The sequence below is a fragment of the Dicentrarchus labrax genome, unplaced genomic scaffold, assembly GCF_905237075.1.
Source record: "Dicentrarchus labrax unplaced genomic scaffold, dlabrax2021, whole genome shotgun sequence".
Classification (NCBI taxonomy): Eukaryota; Metazoa; Chordata; class Actinopteri; family Moronidae; genus Dicentrarchus; species Dicentrarchus labrax.
The window spans coordinates 13,372,881-13,391,302 of NW_026136718.1; the positions used below are offsets into that span (position 1 = coordinate 13,372,881).

Below are 18,422 nucleotides of genomic sequence, written 5' to 3' on the forward strand. Positions count from 1 at the left end.
TTGTGTTCCTAGTCCAATTTTTTTAAAGAAAGGACAAAAATATAAATGAAAACTTTATTGTATTATATTCTATTAAATTAATGTCCGAACACATTAAAGAACAATAACAAAACATTAAAATGTCTATCAGTGGTGGATACAATTTGGGTTGGATCTAGAAAACTTAAAGCAACCAAGACCGAGAATGAAACCCCCACAGGCCCCCTCCGGTGGAGGAAGCTAAGCAGAGATATGATGAACATCCGTTTCCAGAAGGACAAACACTCCGAGGGCAACAAACCACGGAGGATTGGCAAATGATAGTTATCAACAGTCGGATGTCAGCTTCACCACCATCATATGTTTCTGGATCTGAGAACTGACTTTACATACATTATAAAATACATACATCCATTAGATTATATCACATACATACAAAATGGACACACTGAGAAAAGACTTTACAGTGAAGTAGTAAACATGTTGCGTCCAGCTCTCTGTCCTGATACAGACAGTGAAGAAATTCTTACTTTATGTCTCAGAGGTCATCTTTATGGAAATCGCCATATAAAGGACATCACACGTAGGGCTGCAAATGCGAATGAATGCTTGTTTCCACCCACTACCGTTATCGGGTGTTTGGTAGTTGGTTCATCAAGGTAAGGGGTGGGTAGGTGCTTAAGAAAACACTGCTATGTGCGATGGCTGGGAATCAAACTCAGGTCAACTGCTTGGAAGGCAGCTATGCTCACCACTATACCAACATCGCTGTATAACACCAAAAAAAGCCACTGTAGTGTCTGTGGTTTATGTCAGGAACTCGACAAGACGGGAAAAGAGGAAGAAAAAGGAGGAGGTATCAGCAAGAGAAGCTGAAGAAAAGCTCCAAGTGAAAAAGATTTTTTTTAAAAAGACACTGTTGTAACTTCGAGCTGCGTTCTTTCTCCCAGCATCCACGGTGGTCCCCAACGCCACAGGCTAAATGCACTACTCACACTAAGGACTTTTTTGTCACAAGGACTGATTTGGCATGAATGCAGCCTTGCGTTCTTCACAACCCCGCAGTGTCAAGAGTTGTGCAATTTGCTTTTTTTTTTGGGACAAACTGCCAAACGCACTACTCACATTCACCCAAACCACCTTCTCGCCACGAGGACTGATTTGGCTTTGCTCACCACTATACCACCATCGCCATATAACACCGAAGGAATGCCACTGTAGTGTCTGCGGTTTATGTCAGGAACTCGACAAGACGAGAAAAGAGGAAGACAAAGAAGGAGGTATCAGCAAGAGAAGCTAAAGAAAAGCTCTTAGTGAAATTGATTTTTCAAAAGCAGACACTGTTCTAACTTCTTGTAACTTGCTGATATACAATGTCACTAATGATGTGGTTCTCCTGGGTGGCAGCCTTTTCAAACGTGTCAGTCTGTGCACTCAAAATAGTCTTGAAGAGCTGCTGTAGAGCAGTAGAAACTTCCACATCTGGTGTCCATCCACTTTAACAGCATTTGACAACCAAGCATCTTTGATGTAAACAGAGTCCTCTCCTCTTACCCAAGTCTTGTGTTCTGTCAGAACACGCTCAGCCCATCGAGAGCAATAGTTAGATCCGGGTGTTGTGCTGTCTCCACATCTCGTTAAACTTTTGCTTATGACTAAATAAACAGATTACATTGCCATCAGCCTGAGTTTGCGTTCACTGCTACGTAGCAAATGTGAGCAAACTGACCAAGCAATGTGCATAGTGTTGTGTTTGCCTTTCCCTCAGATGTCACAAATCCTCCTGAAGATTGCTCAAAAACCTGTTGTACAAGTCATGCACACATTAAGCAAACACAGTCATCAGATGGGTCTCTGTGAGCAACTGGAGAATACACCAAAGGCTTAAGTCATGCTACAGTCTGATGGAGGAGACTATTGACTTTTCTCTCTTGAATTTTAGGCACTTTTTATGATAAAGGCTTAATTGAGACTGAAAATGACAGAGGTAAAACCCGCTGAGCTCATCTTCATCTGTTTCATGCTGCTTCACGGTAAGGCAGGAAGACATTTTTACTATCCTAAAAATAAGCAAAGAAGACGATCTCTTAAAAGGTAAACAATTGCATGTTGGTTATTGAAGGGACACTGAGGCTGTACAAGTCATTAGTCATTCTGGTCTTCTCATGAACATTTTCACTCACATGCATACATTCTTCTTTCACATGCATATATATCTACTCACATATACATACACTTATTTTACATGTATTTTCAGTCTATATGTATTTAGGGCTGAAGTAACACAAGTAACTTGATTACTAAAAATAATTTTCGTTTGTATGGATGATTATTACTGTCCCACAACGTGCTTCACAGTGAACAGCTAGTTAGCTAGCAGCTACAAGTCATTGCAGTCACAATCATCTGATCATATGTACAATTTGTAAGTAAGTAAAGTAAGTAAATGTAATTTATAAAGCACATTTAAACACAGTATAAACTAACCAAAATGTATGTACGTACAATACATTTGACTAAATTAGTTTTATAGCAGCTAGATGGTTTTGTACTCAATATTTCCAGCTTTTATTTTTCAAAAGAAAATCAGGGAATTAATCTCCTTATTTTGGTTATAAAAAGATGAAGGCAAAAAAAATATTTTAAATAAAGTTCTGTGTAGCCTATAATAAGACATCCTTTATAAACAGTTTATAAGTTAAACTAATTGCTTTTTTGTTGCTTTACATATTTAAGTTTTATTAAGTTTTTATTACTCACAGTAGTAGTAATGTGTAATTTCCTAATAGTTAATAGACAGTTATAAGACATTTATAAGTTTTGGCCCATATTAATGAAAGAACTCATACAAAATACTTCCATGTCCATGTATATGAGCTATCTCACAAACTCTCTACTTTCTGCTTCTCTCTTTTTAAAATCAGGCTTTGTTGCAGCATTGAACTGTACTAGCCCAACTCCTCAATCCTTGTTACATGCACTCGAGCAACATGTGTTCCCTGAAAAACAAATGCGTCCTGCAAAGAACTTTTCAGATACAACTAACATAACCATCACTATCACCATCTTGGGAATTTTAGGAGTGGTGAGTGTATAAAAACACCTATTAAAACTTTTTCAATTGAGTTTTTAGCAGTCACTGATTTAAATCAATAATGAATCTGTATTACTGGCTCTAATTAACTGCAATGTCTCATCCATAGAATGAAAAGGCCCAAATCTTGACAACAGTCTTATGGCAAGCTCTGGTAAGTTTTTAGTGCACTTACAAAAACATAAATAAATTAATGTAAAATCGTTAAGTCATGAAGTCTTTGTCTAAATCTATTGTGTGTATATTTTTGAATATGATTGGAACTTTTTATTGACTTGTCATAATCAGGTACATTTTTTCTCCATAATGATCATGATGTTTGTTTTGGATGAAGCGTCATATTTTTGTTAAATGTCTACTGTGTAACATTAAAGAGGATCTATTGGCAAAACTGGAATATAATATTATTTATATTGATGTTTTCCTCAGTGTATAATTATCTGAAGATAGAAATTGTTGTGTTTTTGTTACCTTAGAACAAGACGTTTTTATCTATAGATGCTGCGGGTCGCCTTCCATGGAGTCTGCCATGTTTAACCACAATGTTTCTACTGTAGCCCAGAACAGGGTTGGTTTCATGGCCACCGTTGTTTCTCCTACACACTTAATGGTCCATTCTGTTTCCCAGGTCATCAAATACAGTCGCAATCGATGTACAGTGACCCTTTAATTTATGTAGAGGCAGGGCTGAAATTATTTTCTGAGCTGTCCATTATGTTGGTATTGTTCTGTTTAATGTAGCAGTGGAATATTGAGGGGCTGAGCTGGGATGAGAAGGAGTGTGGAACCACAAGAATCTCTGTCCCTCGGGAAAAGCTTTGGATCCCAGACATCTACATCACAGAGTTGTAAGTTAGAAGGATGTTCAGCAGTCTTTGAAATTATGTCAACACTTGGAAAGGAATGTTAGACGCTGTGAGCCTGACAGAAGAGCAGTAAACCTCTATTCACTCTTTTCCTCTTTCATCAGTTTTATGCTATAAATTAGGGCAATTAAACACTTAAAAAGTGTAAGAAGATTAACTCATTTTAGTTGAAAATATAATGTAAATTTGTATAAATAATGAAAAGAGTGGGCTGACTGAGAGGGATATAAACTATTTGTCTTTGCTTTCCTTTCTCATTTTAGAATTATTTGGATTAATTAATTAATTAATAATGTAAATGGTTTTATTATATTCTTTTCCAGCATGGACGAGGACAAATCTCCCAAAACTCCCTATGTCTACTTAGACAACACAGGTCGTGTATATGATTTTAAGCCAATCAGAGTGATCAGCTCCTGCCGATTAGGAATATACACTTTCCCCTTCGATGTCCAAAACTGCTCTTTGACCTTTGGCTCGTATCTACACTTTGGTAAGGCTGCTTGAATATAGAAAGGCTGATCTTCCAGCTGCATGATTGGAGTTAACATTGACTTTTTTTCAGCTGCTAATTTCTTACCTAATGTTTACTTAAAGTGTTGGTGAAGAAATATGTATGTGACTCACACTACGCCTTAGTTTTTCATTATACAAATTCAACTGTAGAAAGCCATTTAATGTGCTAAAATATCCCAACGTATAGTGAAATGTGGGCTTTGGGCTTCTAACTCTTAACAAAACTCTGTTATCAAATGTTATTCAAGCTAAGGACGTAAGGATGATTCAAGGAGCCACATCTGAAGAGATCCTGGAGAAGTCAAGAAATGTGTTGCAGACCAAAGGCGAGTGGGAGCTCATAGATATAGATGTAGCTCCTTCTACTCTGGCAATAGAGGAGACGCAGTACTCTCAGATAAAATACTATGTAAGTACTTTTAATTATTCTAATTATTCTTTGAGCACTTATTTTGTATTATGAAGGTTTCACATATTTAATTCCACACTACTCTCTTATTGCATCCAGTATAGATCATATACTAATCTTATACAGTTTTTAATGTCAGTATAACACTGAAGAAACTGAACTATTTTATAATAAAAGGGAAATGAAGATTAATTTATCAAGATTAATTGAGATTTAAGTTAATAAAAGGTTAGATAAAAGGATCACTGGAAGGCAAGACTATAAAAGTGTGGTTTAAGTAGACTTAAATGAAGTGATTAATTGACTATCCTGATCTCCTCTGGAAGGCTGTTGAGTCTGGTTTTGGGAACCACCAGAAAACCAGTATTTGAGGACCTTAGTGCCTGTGAAGGCACATGGGGAGTTAACAAGTCAGAGAGCTATGGGCCAACCAATTTCTGCTTTAAAAGTGATACAAATGTTAAAATCTACTCAATTAAATTAACGGGCAAAAAAAAAATTAAAGGATCAGTGTCATGTGTTTTCATTTTCTCGTACTTTTGCATTTTGTGTTAGTTGTAGAGAGAGGGAGACTTTTTGCTGCATATGCAAATAATCTAGGAGTGATGAAATAAAAGCAAGAATAACTGTTTCAAGATATTGTTTGACAGAAATGTCTTAATCTAATAGATCTAATCTAATAGAACACCAAGGTTTCTACCGTGGCATAATAAAATTGGCGTACCAAATAGAAGAAAATCAGTCTTTTTAAGTTAAGCTGTAGGACATTTTAAACCATCCATCTATGGTGGTCCTTAAGACAGTTTATGAGTGAATACAAGTTTTTAGGGTCACAGCTGAGGTAAACCTGGGTATCGTCTGCATAAAAACTGAAATTAATGTTGTTTGATCTCATGAGATATCGTAATGGTAACATAAATGTATAAATGTAAATACTAAATAAAATCGGGCCAAGCACTGGACCCTGAGGAACCCCACACTGCAGATAAGAGGTGACTGAAATCTCGAGGTGTTGTACCTGTGTCTTTTCTCAAGATCATTATGAAACGTAGGCCAACCCACTATGTGGTGAACCTCCTGGTCCCCAGCTGCTTCCTCGTCACATTGGACGTCTTCAGCGTCCTGCTGCCTCCCGAGAGTGTGGACCGGGCCTCCTTCAAGATGACCCTCATCCTGGGCTACACAGTTTTCCTGCTCATCATGAATGAGCAGCTACCCATCACTGGAGAATCAACACCTGTCATCAGTGAGTGACACCTGTGATATTGTTACTTCTTTTATTCTAGAAAAAGTTGGAGCACGCAATTCACTGTTGCACATGAGCTTTTAAAACTAAGAACTTATATATTTATAAATCAATTACAATTGACACTTAATGAGGATCTCATTGTCCTTGATGTCCATCACAAATAAATGTCCAAAGATCTGCTTAGGAATCATATAGAAAAAGGGTGTTTCTCATGGCTCCAGAACTTGCCTGTGAATCATCAGGTTTTTAAGTGTTCTTCACTATCAAAATAATCCAGCAAGTAAACATTTTGTCCTCAAAGTTGATGTGTCAGAAGTAGGGGAAATGGGCGGCGTGAGGATTTGAGCAATTTGACGGGGCCAAATTGTGATGGGTAGGCGACTGGGTCAGAGCATCTCCAAAACTGCAGCTCTTGTTGGGTGTTCCCGGTGTGCAGTGTTCAGTACCTATCAAAAGTGGTACATGAAGGAAAAGTTGTGAGCTGGCAACAGGGTCATGGATGCACGTGGGGAGGGAAGGCTGGCCCGTGTGGTCCGATCCAACAGACGAGCTACTGTAGTTCAACTTGCTGAAAGATGTCAGAACAAACAGTGCATCATAGTTTAAAGGCCTGCATAACATTATGACCACCAGGGGGCCCAGATGGTCATAATGTTATGGCTGATCCGTATACATCCATCAGTATAATGCTAAAAAGAACTGCTAATTAGTAATTCAACATAATTTTAGTTATGTCAATTTGCTAAAATGTAAACAAATAAAAGCAAAAAAACAAAGTGACTCAACTTGTAACTCAGAGCTAACTCATTGTCTCCATCACAATGTTATATTTCCTGAATTATGGGAACTAGTTCCCAAGCTAATGAGTATCCCCAATTGAAGCAAAGAATAATGTTATTAACTCTCTTTCCTGTTGCACTATAAATATTTATTTTTTACATTGCTAGTACATAGACAAAAAAGTTAATTATTTCTATTTAAATGTATGTCTTGTGGTTGGTGGCTGTAGTTGTCTGAGGTGGGGGCTTAGTGTCAGACTGAAAACCTCTGCACTAGAGGCAAAGAGAAAACATTTATTTTTTTCACAGTTTGTGTGAACCAGCCTTTTAGTACCTTTTGCTCTGACAATTTTCCTTAGCAGCACAACAGCCCTAATGCCAACCTGCCACTGGTTCCCACCTTATATAACGTTTCAGTGAGTGTGTTCACTTGAATGTTAGTATTATGGTTATGGTGTGGTCCTTAAAAAGACATAACTACAAATGTAGTAGAATGCATGTAAAACATATAGTACGTATAGAAATATTTATTTATATTTATATTGTCTTGTGGTTGGTGGCTGCAGTTGTCTGAGGTGGGGGACTCAGTGTCAGTGTCACACATATAGAACATACAGAAATATTTACTGAATCCTCCCTGTTTTTGTTGTTATTTTCTGCAGACGTTTTCTTCACCCTCACTTTCACTATGATGGTGGCCAGCCTGTTGGACACGGTGGTTATCATTAATATCGAGTTCAGCTCCAGCCGGTACCGCGCTCCACCTCGTTGGCTCAGAGTCCTTGTATTGCAATATCTAGCTGTTGTAGTTTTTCTTCCTCCAGAGAAAAAGAGCAATCGAGTCACTGTCTTCCTCAACCCATCTACTGACGGTATATTATTATTATTATTATTATTGACAATTATCAGTTACTATTAGTTACCCATGTTGACCCCTTGACAATAAAATACTTTAAATCAGAATACTTGGTGTTAAAGGTCCCTTGCTTCACATATGAATATTTTACATTAAAATCAATTTACTATAATATTTTCAGGTGTCCCTGGTAACCAGGTTAAGCTTACCTTAACCACTGAATTCAAACAGTAGGAAAACATTTGAACTGTTTGTGGTAACCTGGTGATAATTTTACACCTGCCAGTGCCAGCCAGTAATAACCAAGGTTCAGTTCAGATTTAAAATTTTCAGCATAAGTTTTATATGATAAGTAAGTAGTCAATCTATTTGACATGCTTTAGAATTCAAACAAATTATTCTTTTTTATAACAGAACGGACAATTAATTCCAGCATCACCAACATCTCAAAGAGTCATCTTTCAAGCATAACTGGCAATACAACACCAGTGAAAACCCCACCGGTCCCTCTGGATTCAGCCCTGCAAGAACTGAAGAAGCTAAGCAGAGATCTCACGGCCATCCGCCTCCAGATGGACGAACACTTACAGGGAAACAAAACCGCGCAGGAATGGCAAATGATCGGAAGAGTTATCGACCGTCTGCTGTTCGGCTTTTACATTGTCTTCATCACTGTCAGCTACATCACCATCATATGTATTTGGACCTGGAACAACTCATATGCAGCATGATTTAACTAAGGGGGTAGCTAGCGGTTAAATATGTTATTGTGAATTTAAGTTATTGATAAACAGTTCATCTTAAAAATATGCACTGGAGAATATGTAAATCGCTATGGCATTTAAATGTCTTTCAAAAAGCCAATCAACATCTTCAAGGGAAAAGGGAAAACCTCAGCCATAACCTGAAATTTGTAAAAAAAAACTCAGGTTTGAACATAGGACTTGTGTTTTGTGCTGTAAGTCTGAGATTTTACTTCTGATTATGGAGTTTTTAAAATGGCATAAAACCAAACCAAAAATGTTGCATTATATTCACAAGATGCTGCTATTGGTTGATTGTTGGAGTTTTTGTACAGTGTAACTGTTTGCATGGAGGATGTATAGTTGCAACGCATGCATTACTACTAACTAGTAACTTACTTTACTAGTAACTTAAGTTATTAGTAAACTTAAATTACGAGTTAGTAGTAACTTAATAGAAATTACTAAAATTAGTAAATTACTAGTTTTACTTGTAATTCTATATTATAAAATAACTATTATAAAATGAATATGATAAAATAACGAGTTATTACTAGTTATTTAACAGAATTACTGATTCTGAAGGGGAAATTCAAAAGCTATACCAGCATTAATTAAAATTAGACCATTAGCATTATTAAAGCTATGCACACATTAAAGCACTGATAATTGTAATCCAATAACATCATACACATTATTCTGCTTAATAATAACTTTTACTTTTGGTATTGTATGTGTTTTTAGATGCTTATACTCATGTCTATATGTGTTTTGAATGTATGACTTTTACTTTTTTCTCCACTCTGGTATTACAGTCCTGCCTGACTGCATTATCATTGTGCCACAAACATTGCATATGTAATATTTTCTGATTTAGTTTTTCCATATACAGTTGTTTTTCTCTACAAATCTTGTAAAAGAAATCTTGTAATGTCCAAAATGACCTACCTATTATAGCTGATCATAAATCCATATTAAAACATATATTATCACCTAATGTTGTGTAAGATCGTTTTATCATTTTAAGTTCTTGTGAACATTGAACTTTTATTTGCTATGTATGGCCTGTAGGCCTCATTGAAAGAGCTCATACAACTTGTTTTTGAGTAAAAAGAAAAAGCATAACATATGGGTTATTTTGACTATAACAAATACTCAAATTAAACATATTATAATATTTCTCAAATACTTTGTGTTAATGCTTAATTTTGGATTTATTTCACATTTTTATTTAGAGGCACAAAGAGATTTTAGAGGCATTTAGAGGCATAACATCTGGTGTGTTCCTTGTCAAAACTTGAAAAAAGACGAAGACCAGGAACACCCCACACGAGCTGCAGTTTTGGTCGTCTTGCCATCACAATTTGGCCCTTGTCATAGACGCTCAAATCCTCACGCTGACCATTTTCCCTGTTTTTAATAACAGGGAAAATAACCAGATGATCAGTGTCATTCACTTAACCTGCCTGTGGTCATAATGTTATGGCTAATCGGTGTAAACAGCAATTACAAACACACTGGTGAATTCTCTAGGCAGATAATACGGCCAACATCTTAACAGTGTCCATCCACTTTAACTGCGTTTGAGCACCAAGCATTATTGATGCAATCACAGAGTCCATCTCCTCTCCTCTTACCCGAGTCTTGTGTTCTGTCAGAACACGCCCCGCCCATCGAGAGCAATAGTTGGATCCGGGATGTTGTGGTGCAGCCACGTATCTGTATGCTTTAGTGTATGACTAAAACAACTAATTACATTCCCATCAGCCTGAGTTTGTGTTAACTGCTACATAGTAAATATCAGCATGCAGTAAACTATTGAATAACTAAAAGAGGCAAACTGGCTGAGCAATGTGCATAATGTTGTGTTTGCCTTGGCCTCTGCTGTCACAAATCCTCCTGAAGATTGCTCAAAAACCTGTTGTACAAGTCATGTACACATTATGCAAACACATTGAAGATGGGTCTCTGTAAGCAACTGGAGAATACCCCAAAGGCTGAAGTCATGCTACGGTCTAGAGATAGAAACGTTACCTAATTATTGTTAAACTCACAATTCTTCGGTAGATGTCTGGAGAAGACTGTTTTTTTTCTGTATTTTGAGGCACTTTTCACTTTTCTGAAAATGACAGAGGTAAAACCCGCTGAGCTCATCCTCATCTGTTTCATGCTGCTTCACGGTAAGGCGGGAAGACACTTTGACTATCCATAAACTAAGCAAAGAAGATAATCTGTAAATTCTGTTAAAACTGAACAATTGGAAGCTGGTCGTTTAAGGGGCACTTCAATTACTTCTGGACTAAACTAGCATATGAGGGGCCTTACAAGACATTATTCATTCTGACCCTGTCATAAACATACATTTCCCTTTCACATGCATATGTTTACTCACATATACATTCACTTTACTTTTCAACATGCATGTATTTTCAGACTCAAAAACATGTATTAAACATGTTTTTTGAGCTGTAAACTGAATTATATGCTATATAACGCTGGTGTTACCATTGGCATTATTACCAAATTTATGAAAACCTGCATTTTGTGGGTTAAAAATGGCTCAACTCATCTACTGTTTTAAATCACCCTGGACCTTAAAATTGTGACCACTGGCAGGTAAAGTGAATAACATTGATTATCTGGTTATCATGTCAGTGGGTGGGATATATTAGGCAGCAAGTGCAAACATTTGTTCCTCAAAGTTGATGTGTTAGAAGCAAGAGAGACGAGCAGCATAAGGATTTGAGCGACTTTGACAAGGGCCAAATTGTGATGGCTAGACGAGCCAAGGCTCACTGATGCACGTCAGGAGTGAAGGCTGGCCCGTGTGGTCCGATCCAACAGATGAGCTACTGTAGCTCAAACTGCTGAAAAAGTGAATGCTGATTCTGATAGAAAGGTGTCAGAACACACAGTGCATCACATTTTGCTGGGTATGGGGCTGCATAACATTATGACCACCAGGGTGCTGTGTTGAAAGTGGCAGTCATTCTTTAATATGTCTGTTGTCGGTTTAACTTGTGATCAGGTGCGGTGGAATTAGAGTTAACTGGACACATAATGTAACGGTTATAATGGTTCCCTTACAGAAGGCCTTAATGAATTTTAGCTTGTACGGCCCCTCATTCAAAAATCTTGACCTTTTGTCATTTTATTCATTGTTAAGAAGTTCAAAGTTTAAATCGTGGCCCATATTAAGGAAAAAACTCAAACACAACACAAAATACTACCATGTATATGAGCTTTCTCACAAACTCTACTTTCCTTTCTACTTTCTGTTTCTCTTTTTCAGGTTTTGTTGCAGCATTGAACTGTACCAACCCAACCCCTAAATCCTTGTTTGATGCACTCGAGATAAACTTATTCCCTGATAAACTGGCACGTCCTGTGAAGAGCTTTTCAGATACAACTAACATAACCATCACTATCACTGTGGTGGGGATTTTAGGAGTGGTAAGTCCATACAGACACCTATTAAAACTTTTTTAATTGAGTTTTTAACAATCATTGATTTAAATTAATAACTAACATGTATTACTGGCTCTAATTAACTGGAATGTCTCATTCACAGAATGAAAAGGCCCAAACCCTGACAACAGTCTTATGGCAATTTCTGGTAAGTTTTCAGTGCACTGACAAAAACATAAATAAATTAAAAGAAAGTATCCACTGTGTAGATTTCTTTATGTGATCATAACATTTCATTGTGTTTCTTATCAGGTACCCTTTTTCTCCATAATGATCATAATGTTTGTTTTGGATTAACTTTTTCTTTGCTAAAGGTTTATTTAGCAAAGAAAACGTTTATTTCTTTCATTTAGGAGGTCGTCTTATTATATAATATTTCTATTTATGTTTTCATTAGTGTATGATCACCTGAAGATCATAATTGTTGTGTTTTTGTTACTTTAGAACAAGATTTTATCTACAGATGCTGCAGGTCACCTTCCATGGAGTCCAGGCCATGTTGTCCACAATGTTTTTTTCGCAAGGTTCATGGCCACCCTAGTTTCGCCTGCACACTTAACAGTCCACTCTCTTTCCCAGGTCATCAAATACAGACGCTATCGATGTTCAGTTAGTTGCAATCTGCAGCTTCGCTAGATGTGACTAAATCCCACACATTGGTCCTTTAATTTATGTAGAGGCAGGGCTGAAATGATTTTATGAGCTGTCCATTATGTTGGTATTGTTCCGTTTAATGTAGCAGTGGGACATTGAGGGGCTGAGCTGGGATGAGAAGGAATGTGGCACTACAAGAATCTCTGTCCCTCGGGAATTGCTTTGGATCCCAGACGTCCACATCACAGAGATGTAAGTTAAAAGGATGTTCAGCAGTCTTTAATTTAATTAAATTATTGTCCAAACAAAGAAAAAAACCAAGAAAAAGGTAAAAGAAGATTAACTCGTTTTAGTTGAAAATATAATGCAGATTTGTATAAATACTGAAGAGTGGGCTGTCCAAGAGAGATATGAACCTTTTTGTCTTTGCTTTCCTTTCTCCTTTCAGAATTTCTTGGATTCATTAATCAATTAATAATTTAAATGGTTTCTTATATTCTTTTCCAGCATGGACGAGGACAAATCTCCCAAAACTCCCTATGTCTACTTAGACAACAACGGTCGTGTATATGATTATAAGCCAATCAGAGTGGTTAGCTCCTGCCGATTAGGAATATACACTTTCCCCTTCGATGTCCAAAACTGCTCTTTGACCTTTGGATCGTATCTACACTTTGGTAAGGCTGTTTGAATATAGAAAGGTTGATCTTCCAGCTGCATGATTGGAGTTAACATTGACTTTTTTTTCTGCTGCTAATTTCTTACCTAATGTTTACTTAAAGTGTTGGTGAAGAAATATGTATGTGACTCACACTAGGCCTTAGTTTTTCATTATACAAATTCAACTGTAGAAAGCCATTTAATGTGCTAAAATATCCCAACGTATAGTGAAATGTGGGCTTTCTGATTCTAATTACTAAAAAAAAACTGTTATTCAAGCTACGGACATAAGGATGATTCAAGCCGCAACATCTGAAGAGATCCTGGAGAAGTCCAGAAATGTGTTGCAGACCAAAGGGGAGTGGGAGCTCATAGATATAGATGTAGCTCCTTCTACTCTGGCAATAGAGGAGACGCAGTACTCTCAGATAAAATACTATGTAAGTAATTTTAATTATTCTAATGATTATTAATGATACTAATGATTATTCTATTATCACTTATACACTACACTCACTACACTAATTGTATGCAGTATAGATTATATACTAATCATACTAACTGTTTTTGATGCGAGTATAGGCACTGAATGTACTGAACTATTTTAGAATAACAGGAAATTATATATGTCGATCAAACTTAAGATTGGCACTGCCATTTTTAAATTTAACAGTTTCATCACCATCCACAATTAGTTTTGAGTTTTTCCTGCTGTGAGAAACTTCTCCATTTCCGTTGTGCATTGCATTGTTGGATAATAATAATAATACTTTATAATTTATTTGTATCACACCATTCAAAACTGGTGCTAAAAATTGCTTTACAAGAACCATAATACCATCAGTAACAATATATAGAATAAGCAATAAACAGTGCAAAACATAACAATAAATAGAATGAAATATAAAACAATAGAACAAAATAGAACCATGCTCAATACAAGTCAGATCACAGGAAGGCAAGACTATAAAGGTATTTTAGATAGACTTAAATAAAGTGATAGAATTAACCATCCTGATCTAATCTGAAAGTCTCATTAAAGTTATTGGGGTCACAGCTGATGTAAACCTGGGCATCGTCTGCATAAAAACACAAATTAATATTGTTATGAGATATCCTAATGGCAGTAAATTGAAAATAAAATTGGGTCAACACTGAACCCTGAGGAACCCCACATTGCAGTGTAGAGGCTGCAATAGAGAGAAAGAGAGAAAGTCTTGTCAGTGAAGTAGGACTTTAACCATTCAAGAGCCATGCCACTAATGCCAACCCATTTCTCCAGACGGGACAAGAGGATGGTGTGATCTACTGTATCAAACGTTGCACTAAGATCTAAAAGAACTAAAACAGAGGTCTGTAGCAGCTAAAAGCAGGGCATTCATGACTTTAAGAAGGGTCGTTTCTATACTGTGATGAGCTCTAAAAAGCTGGTTGGAAAGATTCAAACATTAAATTATTGTTCATAAAAGCTAAAAGTTGATTTGCAACTTCTCCAGGACTTTAGCTAAGAACAGAAGCGTATTATTTGGCCTTGCTGGTAAACAAATTGATGAGTTTTTAGGAGTAGTGTCTTAGGCACTTTAGGATTATAGTGTCTAACTATAAACAACACACTCTAAAAACAAGTGTTTCTTAGTAGGCATACTGTTTTGAGTACATTATTTTGTTATTTTTCTAGAGTTAACACACTACAAAACAAGCTTATAGTTTTTGTTCTGCCTCCACACACAATAGCGATGGTGGAGAGTAGCAGGCAACAGAAGTAAGACTGAGTAACTGGGCTGTCTATCTCACACCTTACCTTGCTTTACCTTTTTGGTTGTAATATATGATTTTGTTGTTTGCCAACTATCATAGTAGATATACCAATATCTCAAAATGTATTCACTGGTGATTTCTTAAAGTAGAAATATGAAAATACACAGCACTCCAATGTTAGAAGAAATCTGAAGTGAATCCTTTTGTCAAAATCTGACTTCATAAAAAATATAGAAACAAGAATAAATGTCCAAAGTGTGACTAAAATCTTGAGGCGTTGTACCTGTGTCTCTTTCCAAGATCTCTATTAGACGTAGGCCAACCCACTATGTGGTGAACCTCCTGGTCCCCAGCTCCTTGCTCATCACAGTGGACCTGTTCAGCTTCCTGCTGCCTCCCGAGAGTGTGGACCGGGCCTCCTTCAAGATGACCCTCATCCTGGGCTACACAGTTTTCCTGCTCATCATGAATGACCTGCTGCCTATCACTGGAGAGTCAACACCTGTCATCAGTGAGTGACACCTGTGATATTGTTACTTCTTTTATTCCAGAGAAAGTTGAAGGAAGACGCAATTCACTGTTGCACATGAGCTTATGTAGCTACAAGCTTCATTTAACCACACACACTTGCATTTGCACTTGCAACATTTATTCAACTATTGAACAAATCAGTGGCAATGTCAAAAAGGGAGGAGTGTTTCTTGATAGGGACTATTTCCTAGGTTGAATATAGTTTTATTAAAGTTATTGGAGTTCAATGAGTGTGTAGTTCAATGAGTGTGTGTACATTATCATTCTGGTTATGGTGTGGTTCTTAAAATAAGACACACCTCCGAGCAGATAATCTGAATCCTGGAACCTTTCAGAAGGTCAAGGAGATGAATAACAGCTTTTTCAAGTTTTAATGTGAATATTAATTCTCAAAAGGCTCACAAACACAATAAAACTGAAAACTACATATGTTAGTAGAATGCATAGAAAGCAAATAGTACTTAAAGAAACAGTCACTGAAATATCAAACCTGGGTACAATAGTCTAAGTAAATACAAATTTTCCTGAATGACTTAAATCTCAAATATATTAGTTTTACCACAGAAGGACAAAGTGGAAACTACATGTTAGTAGAATGCATAGAAAGCAAATAGTACTTAAAGAAACAGTCACTGAATGCTCCCTGTTTTTGTTTTTGTGCTTTCTGCAGACGTTTTCTTTTGCGTCACTCTCGCTCTGATGGTGGCCAGCCTGTTGGAGACGGTGTTTATCACAAAGATCCAGTTCAGCTCCAGCCGTAACCATGCGGTGCCTCACTGGCTCAGAGTCGTCGTGTTGCGATATCTAGCTATTGTAGTTTGTCTCCCTTCACAGAAAAAGAGTAACCGAGTCACCGTCTTGCTCAACCCATCTGGAGGTATATTATTATTACATTTTGGTAAATAAATCTCCCCCCTGAAGTTCCATAATTAGTTACAGAAAATATTGTCGACCTAAGTTTTTAATTTGATTTCTTATTTATTAAGTTAATTTCTAAAACACAAACTATCTATGAGGTGGATGCAAAGAACGTCTCTTTCTCCGCCAAGTCCATCATCCATTAATATATGTGTTTCCAGTTTAACTAATGATCAGGTGTTGCAGTTATAGAGTTAACTGGAAACATACTGTAAAAGATGCAGTGGTTCCCAACCCTTTTTGCCCAAAGTTCCCTCACAGATGTGCTCAGATACTCATTTTTTCCTTTATGGAAATTGGTTGATAGTATTTCACTTTCACAAACTCATTCATGTTTATTGCTTAGAGCTAAGGGCCCAGATAAACAAGGTTCAATTCATATTTGACGTATTCAGCATAAGTTTCATATGATTAGTAAGTAATCTAGCTATTTCACATGCTATAGAGTTTAAACAAGCTATTCTTTTTTATGACAGAACCGGCAATGAATTCCAGGTTCACAAACATCTCAGAGAGTCATCTTTTAAGCGTAATTGGTGATAAAACTCCACTGAAAACCCCACCGGTCCCTCCGGATTCAGCCCTGCATGAACTGAAGAAGCTAAGCAGAGATCTCATGGCCATCCGCCTCCAGATGGACAAACAATTCCAGGGGAGTGACACTGCACAAGAATGGCAAATGGTCGGGATAATCATTGACCGTCTGCTGTTCAGCTTGTACATCATCGTCATTACTGTTAGCTTCCTCACCCTCATTTCTATCTGGATCTGGAACCATGTGGTGAACCACCATCACTAGGGGTAAGCTAGCAGTACATATGTTAATGCGGACTTGGTGATGGGAAGACTGCCATGACCATCACTTGACCTCTGACTTCAAGAATGAAAATGGGTTCTATGGGTACCCACAAACATACCCACTTTATGCTAATCCCATGCAGTTTGGGGCAAAAACCTTGGAGTTTTTTGCATGTGGTATAAATGTGTTATTTTCACCCAGTGTATTTGGATATTTCTGCATACACTATTGGAATTGTATAAATTGGGAATGATTGGAAAGCTGAGACACATACTTCATGCCACCTGAATAAATTAGTCAAAACAGGTAGTAATGTTTTTTTTACACCGATATGAAAACAAGGTCACTAGAAACATTTTCAGTATAATCCAGCCCACACCGTTCAGGTTTACTGTCTGTTATTCTTATTATGCAAATGGTAGAGGTTGAAGTTCTACTGAAATATTGATTTATTCCACTAGATGGTGCTATTGGTTGATTGTTAGGGTTTTTGTGCAGTGTGCATAATGTAGGCATGCAGGGGTTTATAGAGTTAGATTGTAGCTATAGCTCAGGAAAAAAATGCATCACAACTGACCTCATAATCTTCTAAAGTAGTTTTGACATTTTCAGTTTTATATGATTAGTAATTAGCTATTTTATGTGTATATCTTTGGACAGCCTGTGGAAGTTAGATTTACAGCATTACATTATTAAGCCCAAAACAGACTGTTGCTTAATCAGTGGTGGAAAGTAACAAAGTACATTTACTGAAGTACTGTAGGCCTACTTAAGTACAATTTAAAAGTACTTGAGTATTTCCATTTTCTGCAACTTCATATATCTACTTATAATTAATCTGCAACCAATTTGATAATTAATTAATGTTGGTTTCATGTTATAGTCGATTATATATCCATAATAATATATATATTATCACCGAATGTTGTGTGAGATCTTTTTATTAAGTTTTGGGTATGTGCCTGAACTCAATTAATCTCATCCATTCATCTGCTACTATTTGTGTTATCTGTTGTTGTGGATTCTTACTCTAATTCCAAAAATCCTGTTTCTGGTTCTCAACTGACACAATTTGCAGTTTTTCCTTGTTTTACATTAAAATAAACCCAATATCTTAACATTAGACCAAGAACATAATCTGCAGATTAAGTTAGTAATTTGCAGCCCTGCTTTAGTTTACTAATTTCTTTTTAAATTAAACAA

At 36.8% G+C, this 18,422-nt stretch overlaps 1 protein-coding gene across 3 annotated transcripts; it reads left to right on the forward strand.

Moving 5' to 3' along the window:
* The first annotated feature begins 1,522 nt into the window (after positions 1-1,522).
* LOC127349876 (5-hydroxytryptamine receptor 3A) lies at positions 1,523-18,142 on the forward strand. Of its 3 annotated transcripts, none has more exons than XM_051375938.1 (9): positions 1,523-2,012; positions 11,784-11,944; positions 12,063-12,107; positions 12,699-12,805; positions 13,061-13,230; positions 13,493-13,653; positions 15,272-15,482; positions 16,173-16,379; positions 16,897-18,142. In XM_051375938.1, the coding sequence occupies exons 1-9, from the start codon at positions 1,958-1,960 to the stop codon at positions 17,217-17,219; spliced, it is 1,440 nt and encodes a 479-aa protein (XP_051231898.1). In that variant the 5' UTR covers positions 1,523-1,957; the 3' UTR covers positions 17,220-18,142. The 3 variants fall into 3 exon arrangements, with proteins under 3 accessions (XP_051231898.1, XP_051231899.1, XP_051231897.1); XM_051375939.1 differs by lacking the exons at positions 11,784-11,944; positions 12,063-12,107; positions 12,699-12,805; ... (3 more) ...; positions 16,173-16,379; positions 16,897-18,142 and adding exons at positions 2,904-3,064; positions 3,183-3,227; positions 3,815-3,921; ... (3 more) ...; positions 7,555-7,764; positions 8,163-9,488 and having other exon boundaries at positions 1,742-2,012; XM_051375937.1 differs by lacking the exon at positions 1,523-2,012 and adding an exon at positions 10,472-10,671.
* Positions 18,143-18,422: the final 280 nt, after the last annotated feature.